The sequence below is a fragment of the Crocuta crocuta genome, unplaced genomic scaffold (genome assembly GCF_008692635.1).
Source record: "Crocuta crocuta isolate KB4526 unplaced genomic scaffold, BGI_CrCroc_1.0 scaffold145, whole genome shotgun sequence".
Taxonomy (NCBI): Eukaryota; Metazoa; Chordata; class Mammalia; order Carnivora; family Hyaenidae; genus Crocuta; species Crocuta crocuta.
The window spans coordinates 521,825-540,431 of NW_027530857.1; the positions used below are offsets into that span (position 1 = coordinate 521,825).

An 18,607-nucleotide genomic window follows, 5' to 3' on the forward strand; every position below is an offset into this window, starting at 1 on the left:
CAGAAAGCAGGGGGGGGGGGGGGTGAGGAAGCTCTCTGAGGCCTCTACACAAGGGCACCAATCCCATTCTCTGCCCTCATGATCTCATCTACTTCTTGAAGGCCCCACTCCAAGTACCAATCACATTAGGCATTAGAGTTCATCATATGAATTTGGGGCGGGGGACACAAATATCCAGTCTGTAACGTACACCAGTGTTCATAGCAGCATTCCTCATAATAGCCAAAAGGCAGAACGACTAAAATGTCCATCCACAGAGGAATGGGTAAGTAAAATGTGGTATATGCATATACCAGAATATCAGCCTTAGAAAATGAAATCCTGACACATCCTGTAACATGGATGAACCTTGAAGACATTAGGTGAGCCGAATGAAGCCATTCACAAAGGACAAATGATCCCACTTACATGAGGTAGCTAGTAGACAAATCCATAGAGATAGAAAGCAGAATAGTAGTTGCCTTGGGGCTGTGGGGAATGGGAGAGGGTAAATGGGGAGTTGGTGCTTAACGGATACAGTTTCAGTTTGGGATGATGCCAAAGTTCTGGAAATGGATGGCCATAGGGACCACACAACAGTGTGAATGAACTTAATTCCACTGAATTACACAGTTAAAAATCGTTGAAATGGTAAGCTTTATGTTATATATTCCTTGCCACAGTAAAAAAAAAAAAAAGAAAGAAAGAAAGAAAGAAAAGAAACTTACCTCCTTCTGCAAGCTTATTTAATTAAGAGTAGATCCCTAGGATGAATGGATAAAGAAGATGTGGTATATCTATACAATGGAGTATTACTTGGCCATCAAAAAGAATGAAATCTTGCCATTTGCAACTATGTGGATGGAAGTGGAGGGCATTATGCTAAGCAAGATTAGTCAGAGAAAGACAAATATCATATGACTTCACTCATATGAGGACTTGAAGATACAAAACAGATGAACACAAGGGAAGGGAAGCAAAAATAATATAAAACCAGGGAGGAGGACAAAACATAAGAGACTCTTAAATATGGAGAACAAACAGAGGGTTGCTGGAGGGGGTGTGGGAGGGGGGTGGGCTAAGTGGGTGAGGGGCATTAAGGAATTGTCTTCTGAAACCACTATTGCACTAGATGCTGGCTAACTTGGATGTAAATTAAAAAAGTAAGGGGCGCCTGGGCGGCTCAGTTGGTTAAGCGTCCAACTTCAGCTCAGGTCATGATCTCACGGTTCATGGGTTCGAGCCCCGCGTCGGGCTCTGTGCTGACAGCTCAGAGCCTGGAGCCTGTCTTCAGATTCTGTGTCTCCCTCTCTCTCTTACCCTCCCCTGATCATGCTGTCTCTCTCTCTCTCAAAAATAAATAAAACATTAAAAAAAATTAAAATAGTTAAAAAATAAATTGGAAAGTATATAATAAATTAAAAAGAGAGTGGATGCTGAGGAATCTGCAGGCTCTGAAGGCTGGGTGAACAGCCACGTGGGGCATCCCGTGCTCATGTGTGTCTGTTTGTTTTTTTTTTTAAGACTATTTTTGTAGAGCAGTTTTAGGTTTTATAATAAAATTGAGATGAAGGTACAGAGGTTTCCCACCTGCCTCCTGCCCCGACCTGTGCATGGCCGCCCCCATCGTCAGCATCACTAGCAAGATGGTATGTATTTTACCCAGGATGAATCGACACTAACAAATGCATCCTAAGCAGTTGAAGCCTGTCGTTCAGGCCTGCAGCCTGAGGGATCCCTCTTGTTGTCAGACATTCTGTGGGTTTGGACAAGTGCGTAATGGCGGAGAGCTGTCATTGTCTCATACATAGATATCACGCAGACACCTGTCACATTCTCTGCCCTAAAAGTCCTCTGTGCTCCTCCAATTCATCTGTGTCCCCCGTCCCCTCCCCGGCCAACACTGATCATTTACTGTCTTCATAGTTTTGCCTCTTCCAGAATGTCTTAGAGTCGGAATCGTACAGTAAGGAGCCTCCTCAGATTGGCTTCTTTTACTTCGTAAAATGCATTTATGACTCTTTCTTGTCTTTTCATGGCTTGATAGCTCATTTCTTTTTAGCACTGACTGATATTCCATTGTCTGGGTGGGCCGCAGTTTATTTCTCCATTCCCCTACTGAAGGACATTCTGGTCGCTTCCTAGTTTTGGCAGTGCGAATAAAGCTGCTGTCAACATCCATGTGCAGATTTCTGGGTGGACTTAAGTCTTCAGCTCCTTTGGGTAAATCCCAGGGCATGTGATTGCTGGATCACACAGTAAGAATATGTTCAAGTCTTGTAAGACACCCCTGAGCCGTCTTGCAAAGTGGCTGTCCCCTTTCCCAGCAGCAGTGAAGGAAAGCTTTCACTCCACACCCTCACCACCACTGGGTGTGGTCAGTGTTTTGGAGTTTGGCCATTCGAACAGGTGTGTAGTGGTATCTCATTTTTGTTTTAATTTGCATTGCCCCGATGACATGTGGGCATATTTTCATGTGTCTGTCATCTACATGTCTCCTTAGGGGGATGGGGTGTCTCTGTGTTCATTTTTAGTTCACCCCCTTGGCGAGGCAATCACAGCTTGATCCAGAAGAAATACAGAGTTTCAAGAGATAAGTAATAATATAGGTGTTAAAAATATATATTTTTTCTTCTAGTAAGAATAAAGCAGGAGCGCCTGGGTGGCTCAGTTGGTCGAGCATCCGACTTTGGCTCAGGTCATGATCTCATGGTTTGTGGGTTCGAGACCTGCATCAGGCTCTGTGCTGACCGTGCGGAGCCTGCTTAAGATTCTCTCTCTCCCTCTCTCTCTGTCCCTGTCCTGCTCTCTCCCCTCTCTCAAAATAAATAAATAAACCTAAGGGGAAAAAAACCTTCGAAAAAGACTAATACATGTTTGCCGTAAAATTTTTAAGAAAATCAAAATGGGGGCGCCTGGGTGGCTTAGTCGGTTAAGCGTCCGACTTTCGCTTGGGTCATGATCTCGCGGTTCGTGGGTTCGAGCCCCGCGTCGGGCTCTGTGCTGACTGCCAGCTCAGAGCCTGGAGACTGTTTCAGAGTCTGTCACTCCCTCTCTCTCTGACCCTCCCCTACTCACGCTGTCTCCCTCTCTCTCCTAAAAAATAAGTAAAAATATTAAAAAAAAAGAAGAAAATCAAAATGTATCTATAATTAGAAAAAATACTGCTCATAATTCTGTCTAGAAATAAACACCCTTCACGGTATTGCATTTATGTTTATGGTCTTCTTTCTGTACCTACATAAACTTAAAACTTTTTTTTCTTATTATATCAAAATGTATAGGGCGTTTGGAATCTGTCTTCTAGATTTTTTAATAAAACGTTAGAAGTTCTGTCTTTGACATCTAAGCTTTTATCCATCTAGAATCGATTGTGTATCTACTGTTGGGAGAGCCAGTCTAATGTCCCCCATATGGATAATCAGCCAGCGGTGCCAGTATGTTTGTTGTCTCGTGGGTGTATCTTTTCCAGGTCTGCAAGGTCACGTCCCTGTCAAGTTCTCACACTTGTGGGTCTGCGTTTGCTTTCCATGTTTCAGAAAATCCATGTCATTAAGTATTCTGTAAAGTCCTGTTGGATGCTGTGCTGATACAGTTGCATTTTATTAATTCAGCCCCATTATTCAGTGTTTGGGCTGACAGCCTTATAGGGGTACAGGTAAAGTCTCTGGGTTGGAGGCCTGTATGTTTTTAAGGAGTTTGACCTATGTTGCCGGATTGTTGTCTTTTTATCCAAGGGTTTCACTGTGATCGACTTGTGGGGGAGCTTTAACACAAAAAGCCTGTGGGAACTTCCAAAAAGTTATTATTAAGAGCCTTTCTCTAGTACCTATTTGTTGGGATAAATTTATGTATGGCGAAAGGTCACTTTTTACAAGGTAATTTTGATTCATTTTTTTCAAGTTTTTATTTAAATTCTAGTTAGTTAACAGACAGTGCAATATTGGTTTCAGGAGTAGAATTTAGTGATTCATCACTTACGTACATCATGCTCATCACAAGTGTCTTCTTTAATACCCATCACCCAGCCAGCCCATCCCCCACCTCATCCCCCTCCATCAACCCTCAGTTCTGTATTGTTAAGAGTCTCTTATAGCTTGTTTCCCTCTCTTTTTTCCTCTTCCTCCTGTGTGTTCATCTGTTTTGTTTCTTAAATTCCACATATGAATGAAACAAATAATACTTGTCTTTCTCTGATGGACTTATTTGGCTTAGCATAAAACACTGTAGCTCCATCTACGTTGCTGCAAGTGGCAAATTTCATTCTTTTTTGTGGCCGAGTAGTATTCCATGGTGTATATATACCACATCTTCTTTATCCATTCATCAGTTGGGGGACATTTGGGCTTTCTCCATAGTGTGCTGTTGTTGATAATGCTGCTACAAAGATTGGGGTTCATGTACCCCTTTGAACCTGTATTTTTGTATCCTCGAGTAAATGCCTAGTAGTACAATTGCTGGATCATAGGGTAGTTCTATGTTTTAGTCTTTGAGGAACCTCCACACTGTTTTCCAGAGTGGCTGCACCAGTTTACATTCCCACTGACAGTGTAAGAGGGTTCCCCTTTCTCCACATCCTCGCCGACACGTATGGTTTCTTGCGTTGCTCATTTTAACCATTCTGACTGGTGTTAGGTGATACCTCATTGTACTTTTGATTTGCATTTCCCTGATGATGAGTGATGTTGAGCATCTTTTCATGTGTCTGTTAGTGATGTGGAAGTCTTCTTCGCAAAAGTGTCTCTTCATGTCTTCTGCCCATTCCTTCACTGGATTATTTACTTTTTGGGTGTTGATTTTGGTAAGTTCTTTATAAATTTTGGATACTAACCCTTTACCAGATTGGTCATATGCAAATATCTTCTTTCATTCCATAGGTTGCCTTTTAGTTTTGTTGATTGTTTCCTTTACTCTGTAGAAGCTTTTTATTTTGATGAGGTACCAATAGTTCACTTTTGCTTTTGTTTCCTTTGCCTCCAGACATGTATATATTAAGAAGTTGCTATAGTCGATGTCAAAGAGGTTACTGCCTGTGTTCTCTTCTAGGATTTTGATGGTTTCCTGTCTCATTTAGGTCTTTCATCCATTTTGAATTTATTTTTGTGTGTGGTGTAAGGAAGTGGTTCAGTTTCATTCTTCTGCATATCGCTGTCCAGTTTTCCCAACACATGTTATTGAAGAGACTTTTTTCCATTGGATATTTTTTCTTGGTTTGTCGAAGATTAGTTAACCAAATGGTTGTGGGTCCATTTCTGGGTTTTCTCTTTTGTTCCATTGATCTATATGTCTGTTTTTGTGCCAGTACCATACTGTCTTGATTACAGCTTTGTAGTACAGGCTAAACTTCAGGATTGTGATGCCTCCAGCTTTGGTTTTCTTTTTCAAGATTGCTTTGGCTATTTGGGGTCTTTTGTAGTTCCACAGAAATTTTGGGATTGTTTATTCTCACTCTGAAAAATGCTGGTGGTATTTTGAGGAGGATTGCATTAAATGTGTAGATTGCTTTGGGTGGTATAGACATTTTAACAATATTTGTTCTTCCAATCCATGAGCATGGAATGTTTTTACATTTCTTTGTGTCATCTTTGATTTCTTTCAAAGTGTTCTATGGTTTTAAGCCTACAGATCTTTTACCTCTTTGCTAGGTCTATTCCTAGGTATCTTACGGTTTTTGGTGCAGTTGTAAATGGGATTGATTCTTTGATTTTTTTTCTTTCTGCTGGTTCATTATTGGTATATAGAAATACTGCAGATTTCTGTATGTTGATTTCATATCCTGCAACTATGCTGAAGCCTTTCAGGTTTTCTACAGAGTATATGTAGTCTGTGAATAGTGGAAGTTTGACTTCTTCCTTGCTGATTTGATTGCCTTTTATTTCTTTCTGCTGTCTGGTTGCTGATGGTAGAACTTGTAGTATAGTGTTAAATAACAATGGTGAGAGTGGACATCCCAGCCTTGTTCCTGACTAGAGGCAAAGCTCTCCGTTTTTCCTCATTGAGGTTGTGGGTCTTTAGTACATGGCTTTTACGATGTTGAGGTATGTTCCATCTTTCCCTACTTTGGGGAGGGTTTTTATTAAGCATGGATGTTGTACTTTGTCACAGGCTTTTGCTGCATCTGTTGAGAGGATCATGTGATTCTTGTCTTTTCTTTTATTAACGTGGTGTATCATGTTGATTGATTGGCAAATATTAAACCACTCTTACGGCCCAGGAATTAATCCCACTTGATCGTGGTGAATAAAATTTTTAATGTTCTGTTGGATTCAATTTGTTGTTATCTTCTTGAGAATTTTTACATCCATGTTTATCAGGGACACAGGCATGTTTCACTAAAAAGAGTGAAACATCTTTTGTGAAACATCTTTTGTTTTGAAATCGAGATAACGCTGCCTTTGTAGAATGAGTTTGAAAGTTTTCCTTCATTTTCTATTTTTTTGAAAAGTTTGAGAAGAATAGGTACTAACTCTTCTTCAAATGTTAAGTAGGATTACCCCGGGAAGCCATCTGGCCCAGGACTCTTGTTTGTTGGGAGATTTTTTATTACTGCTTCTATTTCTCTGCTGGTTTTGGGTCTGTTCAAATTTTCTGTTTCTTCCTGCTTCAGTTTCTAGGAATTTGTCCATTTCTTCCAGATTGCCCAATTTGTTGGCGTATAATTTTTTATAATATTTTCTCATAATTGCTTGGATGTCTCTATTGTTGGTTGTGATCTCTCTCATTCATGGTTTTATTTATTTGGGTCCTCTCTCTTTTCGTTTTGGGAAGCCTGACTAGGAGTTTATCAATTTTATTAATTCTTTCAAAAAAGTAGCACCTAGTTTCATTGATCTTTTCTACTATTGGTTTTGTTTGTTTCTGTATAATTTATTTCTGCTCTAATCTTTATTTCTCTTCTTCGACTGGCTTTAGGCTTCATTCGCTGTTCCTGTTCTAGCTCCTTAGGTGTAAGGTTAGTTGTGTATTTGGGATTTTTATTGCTTCTTGATTTTCAATTGATTATTATTTAAAAAATTTTTAATGTTTATTTATTTTTGAGAAACAGAGAGAGACAGAGCATGAGTTGGGGGAGGAGCAGAGAGAGAGAGAGGGAGACACAGAATTGAATCAGGCTCCAGGCTCTGAGCTGGCTGTCAACACAGAATCCCAATGCGGGGCTCAAACCCACAAACCGTGAGATCATGACCTGAGCCAAAGTCAGACACTTAACGGACTGAGCCACCCAGGCGCCCCTAGTGCTTCTTGAAATAGTCCTATATTGCTATATATTTCCTTCTTGTGACTGCTTTTGCTGCATCCGAAAGGTTTTGGACTGTCATGTTTTCATTTTCATTTGCTTCCATGTATTTTTAAAAATTTCTTCTTTAATTTCCTGGTTAACCCATTCATTCTTTTTTTAAATTTTTTTGTTTGTTTTTTATTTATTTTTGAGACAGAGCACGAGTGGGGGAGGGGCAGAGAAGCGGGGGGAAACACAGAATCTGAAACAGGCTCCAGGCTCTGAGCTGTCAGCACAGAACCTGATGCAGAGCACAAACCAACAAACCGTGAGATCATAACCTGAGCTGAAGTCGGATGCTTAACTGACTGAGCCACCCAGGCGCCCCAACCCATTCATTTTTTTTTTTTTTAATTTCTGAGAGAGAGAAACAGCATGAGCAGGGGAGGGTCAGAGAGAGAGGGAGACACAGAATCTGAAACAGGCTCCAGGCTCTGAGCTAGCTGTCAGCACAGAGCCTGACGCGGGGCTCAAACCCACGAACTGTGAGATCATGACCTGAGCCGAAGTTGGACGCTTAACTGAGTGAGCCACCCAGGCGCCCCCCCAACCTATTCATTCTTAAGTAGAATGTTCTTTAACCTCCAGGTGTTTGTGGTCTTTCCAATTTTTTTCTTGTGGTTGACTTTAAGTTTCATAGCGCTGTGGTTAGAAAATATACATGGTATGTTCTCCATTTTTTTTATTTGATGAGGGCTGATTTGTGACCCACTATGTGATCTATCCTGTAGAATGTGCCATGTACGTTTGGAATGAATGTGTATTCTGCTTTAGGATGAAATGTCCTGAATATATCTGTTAACCCCATCTGGTCCAGTGTGTCATTCAAAGCCATTGTTTCCTTGTTGGTTTTCTGCTTAGATGATCTGTCCATTGTGTAAGGGGGGTATCAAAGTCTTCTACAATATTTGTACGATTTTTCAATGAGATTTTTTGTGTTATTAATTTATATGTTTGGGTGCTTCAAGTTGGGGGCATAAATATTTATAATTGTTCAATCTTATTGGACAGACCCCTTTATTATGATATGGTGCCCGTCTTCATCTCTTGTTACAGCCTGTGGTTTAAAATATAGTTTGTCTGATAGAAGTATAACTACTCTGGGTTTCTTTTGACATCCATTAGCATGATAAATGTTTCTCCATCCCACACTTTCAATCTGTAGGTGTCTTTAGGTCTAAAATGAGTCTCTTGTAGGCATCATCAGATGGATTTTGTTTTTTATCCATTCTGATACCATATGTCTTTTGATTGGAGAATGTAGTCCATTTACATTCAGAGCAATTATTGACAGATATGAATTTAGTGCCATTATATTTCCTGTAAAGTCATTTCAGGAGATTTTCTCTGTTGCTACTGGCTTTTCTTTCCTGCTCAGAGAGTCTTCAGTGATATTTCTCACAGGACTGGTTTAGTGGTCATGAACTCCTTTAGTTTTTGTTTGTCTGGGAAACTATATCGCTTCCCTTCTGAATGACAGCCTTTCTGGGTAGAGTATTCTTGGCTAGATATTTTTCCCCTTTAGTTCTTTGAAAATATCGTGCCACTCCCTTCTGACCTGCCAAGTTTCTTTGGAGAGATCTGCTGATAACCTTATTTTTCTTCACTTGTAGATTAGGCATTTCGTTTCCACTACTAATTTCAGGATTCTTTCCTTATCTGTGTTTTGCAAGCGTTGGCCTGCTTTTGTTGATTTTGATGGGAGTTCTCTGTGCCTCCTGGATTTGGATGTCTGTTTCCTTCCCCTGATTAGGAAGTTTTCAGCTATAAATTGCTCAAGTAAACCTTCTGCATCTTTTACCCTCTCTCCTTCTTTTGGGGATCCTATGATATGAATATTATTATGCTTTATGGAGTCACTGAGTTTTGTAAATCTACTTGCATGATTTAAGATTTTTCTTTCCCTTTTCAGCTTCATTATTTTCCAGAATTTTATCTTCTCTATCACTTATTTGTTCCTGTGATTCTTCCATCTTTGTGTCATTGCACCCAGTTGGTTTTGCATCTCAGTTACAGCATTTTTTATCTTGGCCTGACTTGTTTTTACATCTTTCATCTGTAGTAAGGGACTCCCTGGTGTCTTCTATGCTTGTCTCATGCCCAGCTAGTTTCCTTATGATTATTGTCTTAAATTCTGAATCAGCACATTACTTACATATGTTTCAATTAGGTCCTTGGCTGTGACCTTTATTGTTCTTTCTTTTGGGATGAATTCCTCCATCTTGGCATTTTGTTGAGGTCTCCGTCTTCTGTGTGTTAGGAAAGCCTGTTATGTTTCCCTCTCTTGAGAGTAATGGCTGTAAGAAGAGCGCGTATACTGTCCAGAGCTTGGTGCTTCAGGAGTTGTGTCTGGTGTGTGCTGTGTACACTCTGTTGTTGTGTTTTGGCTGCTCCTTCCCTCAGGTCAGCCCTCTGCAGTTTCTGTTTGCCTGCCATGGGCAGTGTTTGACCCTGGCCAGAGTGTGGGGAGTTGTAACCAGGTGTACTTTGGTCAGCTTGCTAAAAGAAGCCAGATCCAGTTTCCAGCAGAGCCAAAGCTTTGCAGCACTGTGGTCAGTAGACTTGGTGCATGCACGTCGGGGGTGTTTATGCAGGTCTTCTGGGGAAGGGGCCTGCTGCCCAAGCTCTCAGGCACCCCTGCCCTAGTTCAGGAGCACCTGCAGAGTGCAGGGGGGCGGGGCTGCACGCAGGCGGCTCAGGCCTCTGCTGTGGGTGCCGTGCTGCCCCTGGTCTGCCGGTGCTGATGGCTGCTGGAGGAAAAGGGCCCTCTCCCCCTCCCTTGTCCCCGGAGAGGGGGGTCTGCGCCTGTCACTGTCCAGGAAGCCCCCGCGGAAAAGTGAACAGTCTCCCGTCATGTGTCCCAGGTGTCCTCAGATCCCTGCCTTCACCTGTCTGTGTCCGAGCTGTCTGTCTGCCCAGCAGACGGGAGTTTTATCTCAGGTGCACCAGCTGAGTTCCAGAATTTAGGGACCTGCTCTGCTCCTCCAGGTGAGGGGCTGTCTGCCCTGGGGCTGGTGCTGCTTTGTCCCAGCAGGTCAGCCCCACGAACCCACAGACACTTGGAGTTAGAGAAGAGCTCTGCAAGGAGCTGGCCTCTGGCTTAGCCGCCCTCAGCACGTGGCCCTGCCCCGGTGCTCTTGAACCTGTGGCTCAGTGGAGCCCGAGGGCTCTTGGTCCCTGGAGAGGCAGTGCCGCCCCTCCCAGATGCACCAAGGAGGGGAGTTGTCTCTCCCAGCTCGGCCCAGGCGACCCTCAGATGGCAGCGCTGGCTGCTCCTGGGCCTCCTCCCTCATCCACAGGAACGCCGCCGCCGCCACCACCATGGAGCCTGCCGGGCTCCACGCCTGCCTCTGCCGGACTTTTCCCGACACCTCAGGCTCAGACCTCCCCTCGCTCCTCCAGTCAGCGGTTTTGGGAGAGTGCTTTTCTCCTGTGACCCCCTGTGTGCAGCTCACACTCTCTCTCTTTCCCTCTCCCTCGTCTCCTGATCAAGTCTTCTCCTCTGCAGCGCCCATGGTTGTTTTGTCTCTGGACCTCTCACCTACCCGCCTTTCACACTGTGGCCTCTTCTCTCCCTGTAGGTGTGCGGTCTGTTCTGTCAGCCCTCAGACGGAGTCCCTGGGGCTGGAGGATGACCCGATACCTACCTGGCTGTGTTCCAGGGACAAGGCGAGCCTGGGCTCCCCCTGGGACTGTGCCGTCTCCACTCCTCCCCATCTCATGTGTACTAAGTTCATCGTCTGCCTGGCGCAGGTTGCTGCTGCTGTCCCCATTTTACCAAGAACAGATTCCCTTCGGAGCCCGGGACGTGTCCTGGCAGCCTGGCTGAGGGGGACGACCCGGGTACTTGGTTCTCTGTTGGAGCCAGAACCGGAGTGTGGCTCTTGGTCGTATGGAGTCTGCAGGGTGGTGAGAAAGGGCGCACAGAGCACCCGGCCGCGTCCACACAGACCCCGCACACACCCTTGCTGTAAGTGACGCTTGTGTTCTTCGCGTAGCTTCAGGGTCAGGTTCCTCTTAACACCTGATTCACACTCATCACCATTCAGAACTGACCCCTTTGCCCCGGAAGGACGAAGTGACCCTATTTCCCAGTCCATTAGCACATCAGGAGCAAGTTCACCACAGGAGGGTCAGTGCCCTTCTCTTCGTTGTTGGCTTATGTCTGTTGAGCATCCGTTTGTTTTTGAAAGTGCTTGATCATAGCATTGCCCTGGAAGGAGTGGCCAGAAAGCATAATTATATTAAGTCCTCTGGAAAAGAATAAAAAAATTCAAAAGCTTTGTAGATGAAAGTTGACGAGCGATCTACTGTCTCTACATGCCCAGGCCTGAAGGCGGGGCCTACACCCGACACCTTCTTGGTCTCAGGTATGAGAGAGAGGCTCCTGTGTTGGCCGAGGAAGATTTCTTCATCTAGCATCTCAAAACCCATATAAGATAAAACTCCGTCATGTGACTAGATTACTAGCAAAAAATAAAGTAAATCAACAGCATCCAATAAAAAGAAATCCTCAAGTCTCTGTTCTTTTCTCAGTTTCATCCTCAAATTCCCCTTCACACCTGTTCTGAGTTGTTCTGAGAGATGTGCCATAAGGAGAGTAAATCGACCATTTGCTCTAAGACTTGGCGTCTTCCTGCAGCATGATGGCTTCCTCTCCTTTTGTAGGCTGACTGCCATAGACTCGGATGGAGCCCCCCGCCCCACAACCACAGTCCTCATAGTCAGCAGTGCTATGGACTGTCGCCAATTGCCAGCACAGGACCAAGTCAGACCATGACTTTGCCCCACAACTCCATCACTTTGAATGGAAATCAGAGCAGTAATGATCACCAGATTGTCCTCTATGAGTGGTCTCTGTGTCCTGGGAGTGAGTGCAAAGAGGTGACCCTGCAGGCAAGTTCTCTATCCTGCCTTCAACTTTTACTTGTCTATCCATCCACCTACCTGCCCTCCCAACCACGTACCCATCTACCCATCTGTCCACCCGCCCACCCAACCATCCATCCATCCATCAATCCACCCACCCACCCTTACCAACCATGTACCCATCCATCAGTCCACCCACCCACCCAACTATCCATCCACCCATCTGTCCATCCGTCCATCAATCCACCTACCCAGCAACCCAACTGTCCATCCATCCGTAGGTATATCTGTCCATCTGTTTATCTGTTCAAACATTTCCTTCCTACCTACCTACCTAAAGTATTGTTTGTGTGTGTGTGTGGGGAGGGGGGCAGTTAAATCTAGAAAATATGTTTTTTGTAAGATTATCTGATAGATTACAACTATCGGAAGAGCACTGAAATTCACAAATCTTCAAAACTTACATCCTTTCCCCTCACACGTTCTCTGTAACCATGGAAGAGCAACTAAGTGGATCCTGTGTTGACAGCTTGAACTTGAGGCTAGTTTGGAGAAAGTCTGACCCAGCATTTGCTATGGAAATACTATTTTATTATTGGGAGAAACATTAGAAATAATCATCTTTTCTGGATCGAGTGGTTTCTTTTTGAGAGCTTTTTGGATCTCGACTTTTAATTTGCTCAGATCTTAAATATATCTGTCTAAAGACATAGTAACACGGATACTTTTACTGTGGGTGTTTTGTGTGCATGTGAATGTGTGTGAGCTTTTTGCTTGTTTTTCTTTTGGTGAATGGCCAAAACTATTTATTTTTATTGCTAGCCCCTTGCTATTTTTGAAGTTATATTATTACTTGACGGTTTTAAGCTTTTATTTTATTTTTTCCTTATTTTATTCATCCATTCATTCATTCATTCATTCTTTAAAAGTATTTACTCATTTTTTGAGACAGAGACAGAGGGTGAGGGGCAGAGAGCAAGGGAGACACAGAATCCAAAGCAGACTCCAGGCTCTGAGCTGTCAGCACAGAGCCCGATGCAGGGCTTGAACTCATGAACTGTAAGATCATGACCAGAGCCAAAGAAGGATGCTCAAGTAACCAACTGAGCTACCCAGATGCTCCCTATTTATTTATTTATTTTAGGAAGCTCTAACACCCAATGTGGGGCTTGATCTCAGGACTATAAGGGCAAGAGTCACATGCTCTACCAGCCAACATCCCTTCAGTTTTTATTTCACTTCCAGTTAACGTGCAGTGTCATATTAGTTTCAGGTTATAATTTGACAGTTTAATGGAAAAAAGATAATGACCTTGCATCGCAACCATCTACTTCTCCATCAAACCCCATCTCCTCTGTCCAACATACATTTGTTAGTATTTAAGATGAAATCCGATATCCCATGAAAACTTAACCTGCCTTACTTTCTGATGTTTCTGGAAAGTACTTCGCAACTAGGATGAATTAAAAATGACTGGTTGGGTTTATGAACCTGAAAGGGCTATGAGTTCTTCAGAACTGGCTGTGGGCCCACCCTGCCTCAGGGTTGTGGCAGGTGCTACGTTTGCTTCTGTGGTGCTAATAATTCTGATTCAGAGGGGTTTGGATACAAAGCAGAAAGATGGGATATTGTATTTCCTTGGTTAAAAAAAAATGTTACAGGGGTTCCTGTTTGGCTCAGTCGGAAGAGGGTGTCACCCTTGATCTCAGGGTTGTGAGATGGAGTCACACCTTGGGTGTGGAGATTACTTAACAAGAAAATTAAATTAAATTAAAAAAGCCAAATTTTCTTTCCCTTAGTCGTTGAGAATTATGAGCCCAGAGCTCACACCCCTGAATTCATCCATATCTGCCCAACAGGGTCCAGGGGACCCTGTGCGTGCTGGGTGCAGGGCCAGCTGCTCTCCACACCTGCCCTTCTGCAGTGGACTTTCAGAGATGATCCGCGGTAACAAGGTTACTGCCTCGTGGTTCACAGATGCAGATGGTAAAAGGGGTGATCTTTTTATTAACTGGGGCAATCACCAAGACGACCTTAAACCAGACTCCTAGATTAGTGGGAACACCGTGCAGGGCAGCCAGCGTGGCTTCACTCGGGATGGGGAAGCCCGCGGCTGTCACCTGGGTGTCTCCGAGGGCAACAGCGGACACACACGTGTCAGTCTGCCCAGCCATTTGCCACTCATTCCCTGTACTGTGTGCATAAGCTTTCGTGTAACTGTGGTGTGTTTGAAATGAGGTCTAAGAAATTATACTTTTGTAAAGCTTTTCAGAGAAGACTGCTTCACTTTGTTTAGTCAAAAGTAGGGAGGGCCGCCTGGGTGGCTCAGTCGGTTAAGTGTCCGAATTCGGCTCAGGTCATGATCTCACGGTTCATGGGTTTGAGCCCCGTGTTGGACTCTGTGCTGACAGGTTGGAACCTGGAGCCTGCTTTGGAGTCTGTGGCTCCCTCTCTCTCTGCCCCTCCCCCACTTGTGCTGTGTGTGTCTCTCTCTCAAAAATAAATAAATGTTAAAAAAATTTTTTTAAGGAGCAGGGAAAAGCACCTTTTTTAAGTTCTTAAAGTATATGTTTCAAACTTCACAAGTTCCCTTTGTGCCAATGCAGTTGCTCTTCTATCATTTTTTTTCCAATTTGCCATTAAAACCTTTAACCAATACATGCAGATATATTTATCTTTAGACAATCTTGGGATCTATAAAAGTAAATAATTTAAGATTAAAAACCCTTCCTGTGTTGCCATGAACTTCAAACCTAAGCCATAATTGAAAATGTTCCCAGTAACAACACAGCAGCAAGAACATGAATCGTTATTAACTTGGAGACAAGTGTAGCTGTGATGCACTCAAGTGAAAAAAGATCTTATTGGAAAATTATGTCTTAGAGTTTTAAAACATTACTTTTAGTTAGAAGAGTAATGCATGAATTGCTTCTTGTGGTTAAAAAAAAGTTAACTTCTGATGAAGCGCACATACACCCTGATCTTGCCCCAGTCCCCTGACTGGAGATAGATTACTTAGATCAGTTTAACGTGTGTCCTTCCAGAATCCTTGTGTGTGTATTTCTATGTATGCGTAACACTTTCTAGCACGCTATATGCCTTCTTTGCTTGATGATATATGTCTTTGACATCTTTCCATTGCATTATAAATCTACCTTATTGTTTCAAATTTTCTCCTGTATTTTTTCTAAACAATTTTTTTATTGTTTATTTTTGAGAGAGAGAACGAGCGAGAGAGAGAGAGTATACGTGTGAGCAGGGGAGGGGCAGAGAGAGGGAGACACAGAATCTGAAGCAGGCTCCAGGCTCTGAGCTCTCAGCAAACAGCCCGACACGCAGCTCAAACCCTCGAACCGCAAAATCATGACCAGAGCCAAAGTCTGATGCTCAACCGACGGCGCCACTGAGGCGCCCCTAAATTATCTCCTTTAAACTAGCATTGTATAGGGGCGCCTGGGTGGCTTAGTCATTGAAGCCTCCTACTTCAGCTCAGGTCATGATCTCACGGTTCATGGGTTCGAGCCCCGCGTCGGGCTCTGTGTTGGCAGCTCAGAGCCTGGAGCCTGCTTCGGATTCTGTGTCTCCCTCTCTCTCTGACCCTCCCCTGCTCACGCTGTCTCTCTCTCTCTCTCCTAGAAATAAATTTAAAAAAATTAAAAAAAATAAATAAATAAAATTATTTTTCTTTCTTTTTTTCATTTCTCTTTGGTATCAGGGCATTGAGACACCACACGTTCATTCATCTGAACTGCAGGAAGGAGGCTTTACGTTCAGCTGATGGTGACAGAGTCTTCAGGACAGCAGCCCACCACTGCGGTGACTGTGACTATCCAGCTTGGTAGGTAGGATGGGCCTTTGGCCCCAGAGATTAAGGCAGAACAGACACCTGGGCCTCTGGGCTTCAGACAAGCCAAATTTGGTGGCAAGTTCTCTAAATCTGTTAACTGTTAAGAAATCGGGGCTGGGTGAGCTAAATCTGAATATAAAGCCAGTTTTCCGGTGTGGTTCTGAATCTTGCCTTGGCTGCATGAGTACACCGCGATATAGAGGGCCAGATGGACACCCTCAGGGCCATTTGAGGGCCCCGCCTGCCAGGTGGACATGGTCACAGGTGTCCCACTTGGCTGCAGAGGCTGGTCGTGATGTGTGGCCTGATCCTCACGTGGCTCGTGTCCAGATGCTGGAGAACCGAGTCCACCTCACTGCACACTTTGTGAAACCTGGGCCTCCACCTTCCCACGGACTTAACATGCCCAAGGGTGGTTGGGGTTTGCTTGACCGTGTTCTTTGCTTTAGACCTTTTCTAGAAGATGTTGCTAGTCTGTGTAAACTGTCCAGTGTCCTAGCAACTGAAAATATACTCAGCTTGGAGGCAATGCATTTATTTATTTTTGTTTTATTATTTTACTTGTTTTATTTTATCTTATCTTTAAATTTTATTTGTTACTTACTTTCTTGTTTATTTTTTAGTTTAGTTTAGACTAGTTTTCAGTTAATATGTAGTAAGTGCTGTGGGTTAGCCCCTGGGGATGTGGCATTAGACAACAAAAACATGGCATCTGCCCTCCTTGGGCTTACGGGCCAGTACACCCAGAACCTCATGGTTGGTGCACGTCTAGGGGTGGACGCGGTGCTTCTGGAGCCCTGGAAGGGACACACGTACCCGGGCTCAAGGCACCTGCTGAGAGTCTTACCTGAGCTCAGGGTTGTATCTTGCCAGCTGAATTTGGGGAGAGAAGGGCAAGAGGAAGAGTGTTTCTGGCAGAGAAAACTGTGGATAAAAGTCATGGGATGAAAGAGAGTCTGGTGGTTCAAAGAACTAAAAACAATTTCGTGAGGGCGCCTGGGTGACTCAGTCTGTTGAGCATCTGATTTCAGCTCAGGTTGTGATCTCACGGTCCGTGAGTTCGAGCCCGGTGTCGGGCTCTGTGCTGACAGCTCGGAGCCTGGAGCCTGCTTCGGATTCTGTGTCTCCCTCTCTCTCTGCCCCTCCCCTGCTCGTGCTCTCTGTCTCTCTCTCTCAGAAATAAATACATTAAAAAAAATTTTTTTTAGGGGCGCCTGGGTGGCTCAGTCGGTTAAGCGTCTAGACTTTGGCTCAGGTCATGATCTCACGGTTCGTGGGTTCGAGCCCCGTGTCGGGCTCTGTGCTGAGAGCTCAGAGCCTGGAGCCTGTTTCAGATTCTGTGTCTCCCTCTCTCTCTGACCCTCCCCTGCTCATGCTGTCTCTCCCTCTCTCTCAAAAATAAATAAAATATTAAAAAAAAATTTTTTTTAATTAAAAAAATGAATAAATGTAAAAAAATAAATAAAAAGAATTTAGTGGAATGAGAGAAGTGGCGAGGATGTGGGAGTGTGGGGGGTGGCAGGGCTCAGGGTCAGGGGCTTTGCAAATGGGTGATCATGTACCTATTTTATCCTAAGGGCAAGAGAAGCCACTAGACCAGTGAAGTTTACTGAGTAGGACAGTGAGGGTGGGACAGGGTCCACATATTGAGTAACTGCCATCTCAGTGTTTGACTACTTGACTTTGTTTTTTTTTTAATGTCTGAGAGAGAGACCGAGTGTGAACAGGTGAGGGATCGGCAGAGGGAAACACAGAATCCGAAGCAGGCTCCAGGCTCCGAGCTGTCAGCACAGAGACCCACGCGGGGCTCCAACTCCCTAACCGTGAGATCAAGACCTGAGCCGAAGTCCGGGGCTTAACTGACTGAGCCATCCAGGCGCCTCTCGACTTTTTCTTTTTCAGCAGAAAATCTATTAATTTCAATGTCAGTATCAGTGGTACTTTATACCTTTTAGGGTTTTTAAAACTGTTTTTAAAAAGAGTTTATTTTTAAGCAATCTCTATACCCATTGTGGGGTTTAAACCTACAACCCTGAGGTCAAGAGTCGTGTGCTGTACAGACTGAGCCAGCCAGGCGCCCCTTATATCGTTTACTTTTGTTGAACGTGTAACCAAAATGTTTGAGCATTTATTGCTTAGCTGGGCCTGTGGTGGGCATGGGGCTACGTGGACAAGAGGGAGTCAGTCCTGGGTGACACAGCATGTGCGCTCACGCTGATGTCCACTAGCTTCCGGCCAGCTCCTGCCCGCCCGATGTGAGTACTTGGCTTAAATCAAGACATCAGGGGCGCCTGGGGGGCCCAGTCGGTTACACCTCGGACCCCTGATTTCGGCTCAGGTTATGAAACCTGGTGGGATCCAGCCTCGCGTCGGGCTCTGCGCTGAGTGTGGAGCCTGCTTGGGGTTCTCTCTCTCTCTCTCTCTCTCTCTGTCTCTCCCCCCCCTTTCCCATCCTACCTCCCTCTCCCACCCCTTCCCCTCTCATGCTCTTTTTCTCTTTCTCAAAATTAATAAACATTTAAAAAAATCAGGGGATTGCAGATTCATGCAAAGAGATCAGCATTTTTCACAGCATTTCTCTGACTCTGGAAGCCAGCAGGCCCCGGTGGCAGGGGCCGGGCGGCGGCCGAGCG

The 18,607-nt window shown here is 44.3% G+C and overlaps 1 protein-coding gene across 1 annotated transcript in view; it reads left to right on the top strand.

Annotated features, from left to right (window-relative positions):
- KIAA0319 (KIAA0319 ortholog) overlaps positions 1-18,607 on the top strand; it is a 52,069-nt gene that overhangs the window by 9,238 nt on the left and 24,224 nt on the right. The window contains 4 exon segments of the mRNA XM_077769592.1: positions 11,927-11,997; positions 12,000-12,154; positions 15,843-15,897; positions 15,900-15,965. Of these exon segments, the coding sequence (XP_077625718.1) occupies positions 11,927-11,997; positions 12,000-12,154; positions 15,843-15,897; positions 15,900-15,965 (347 nt within the window).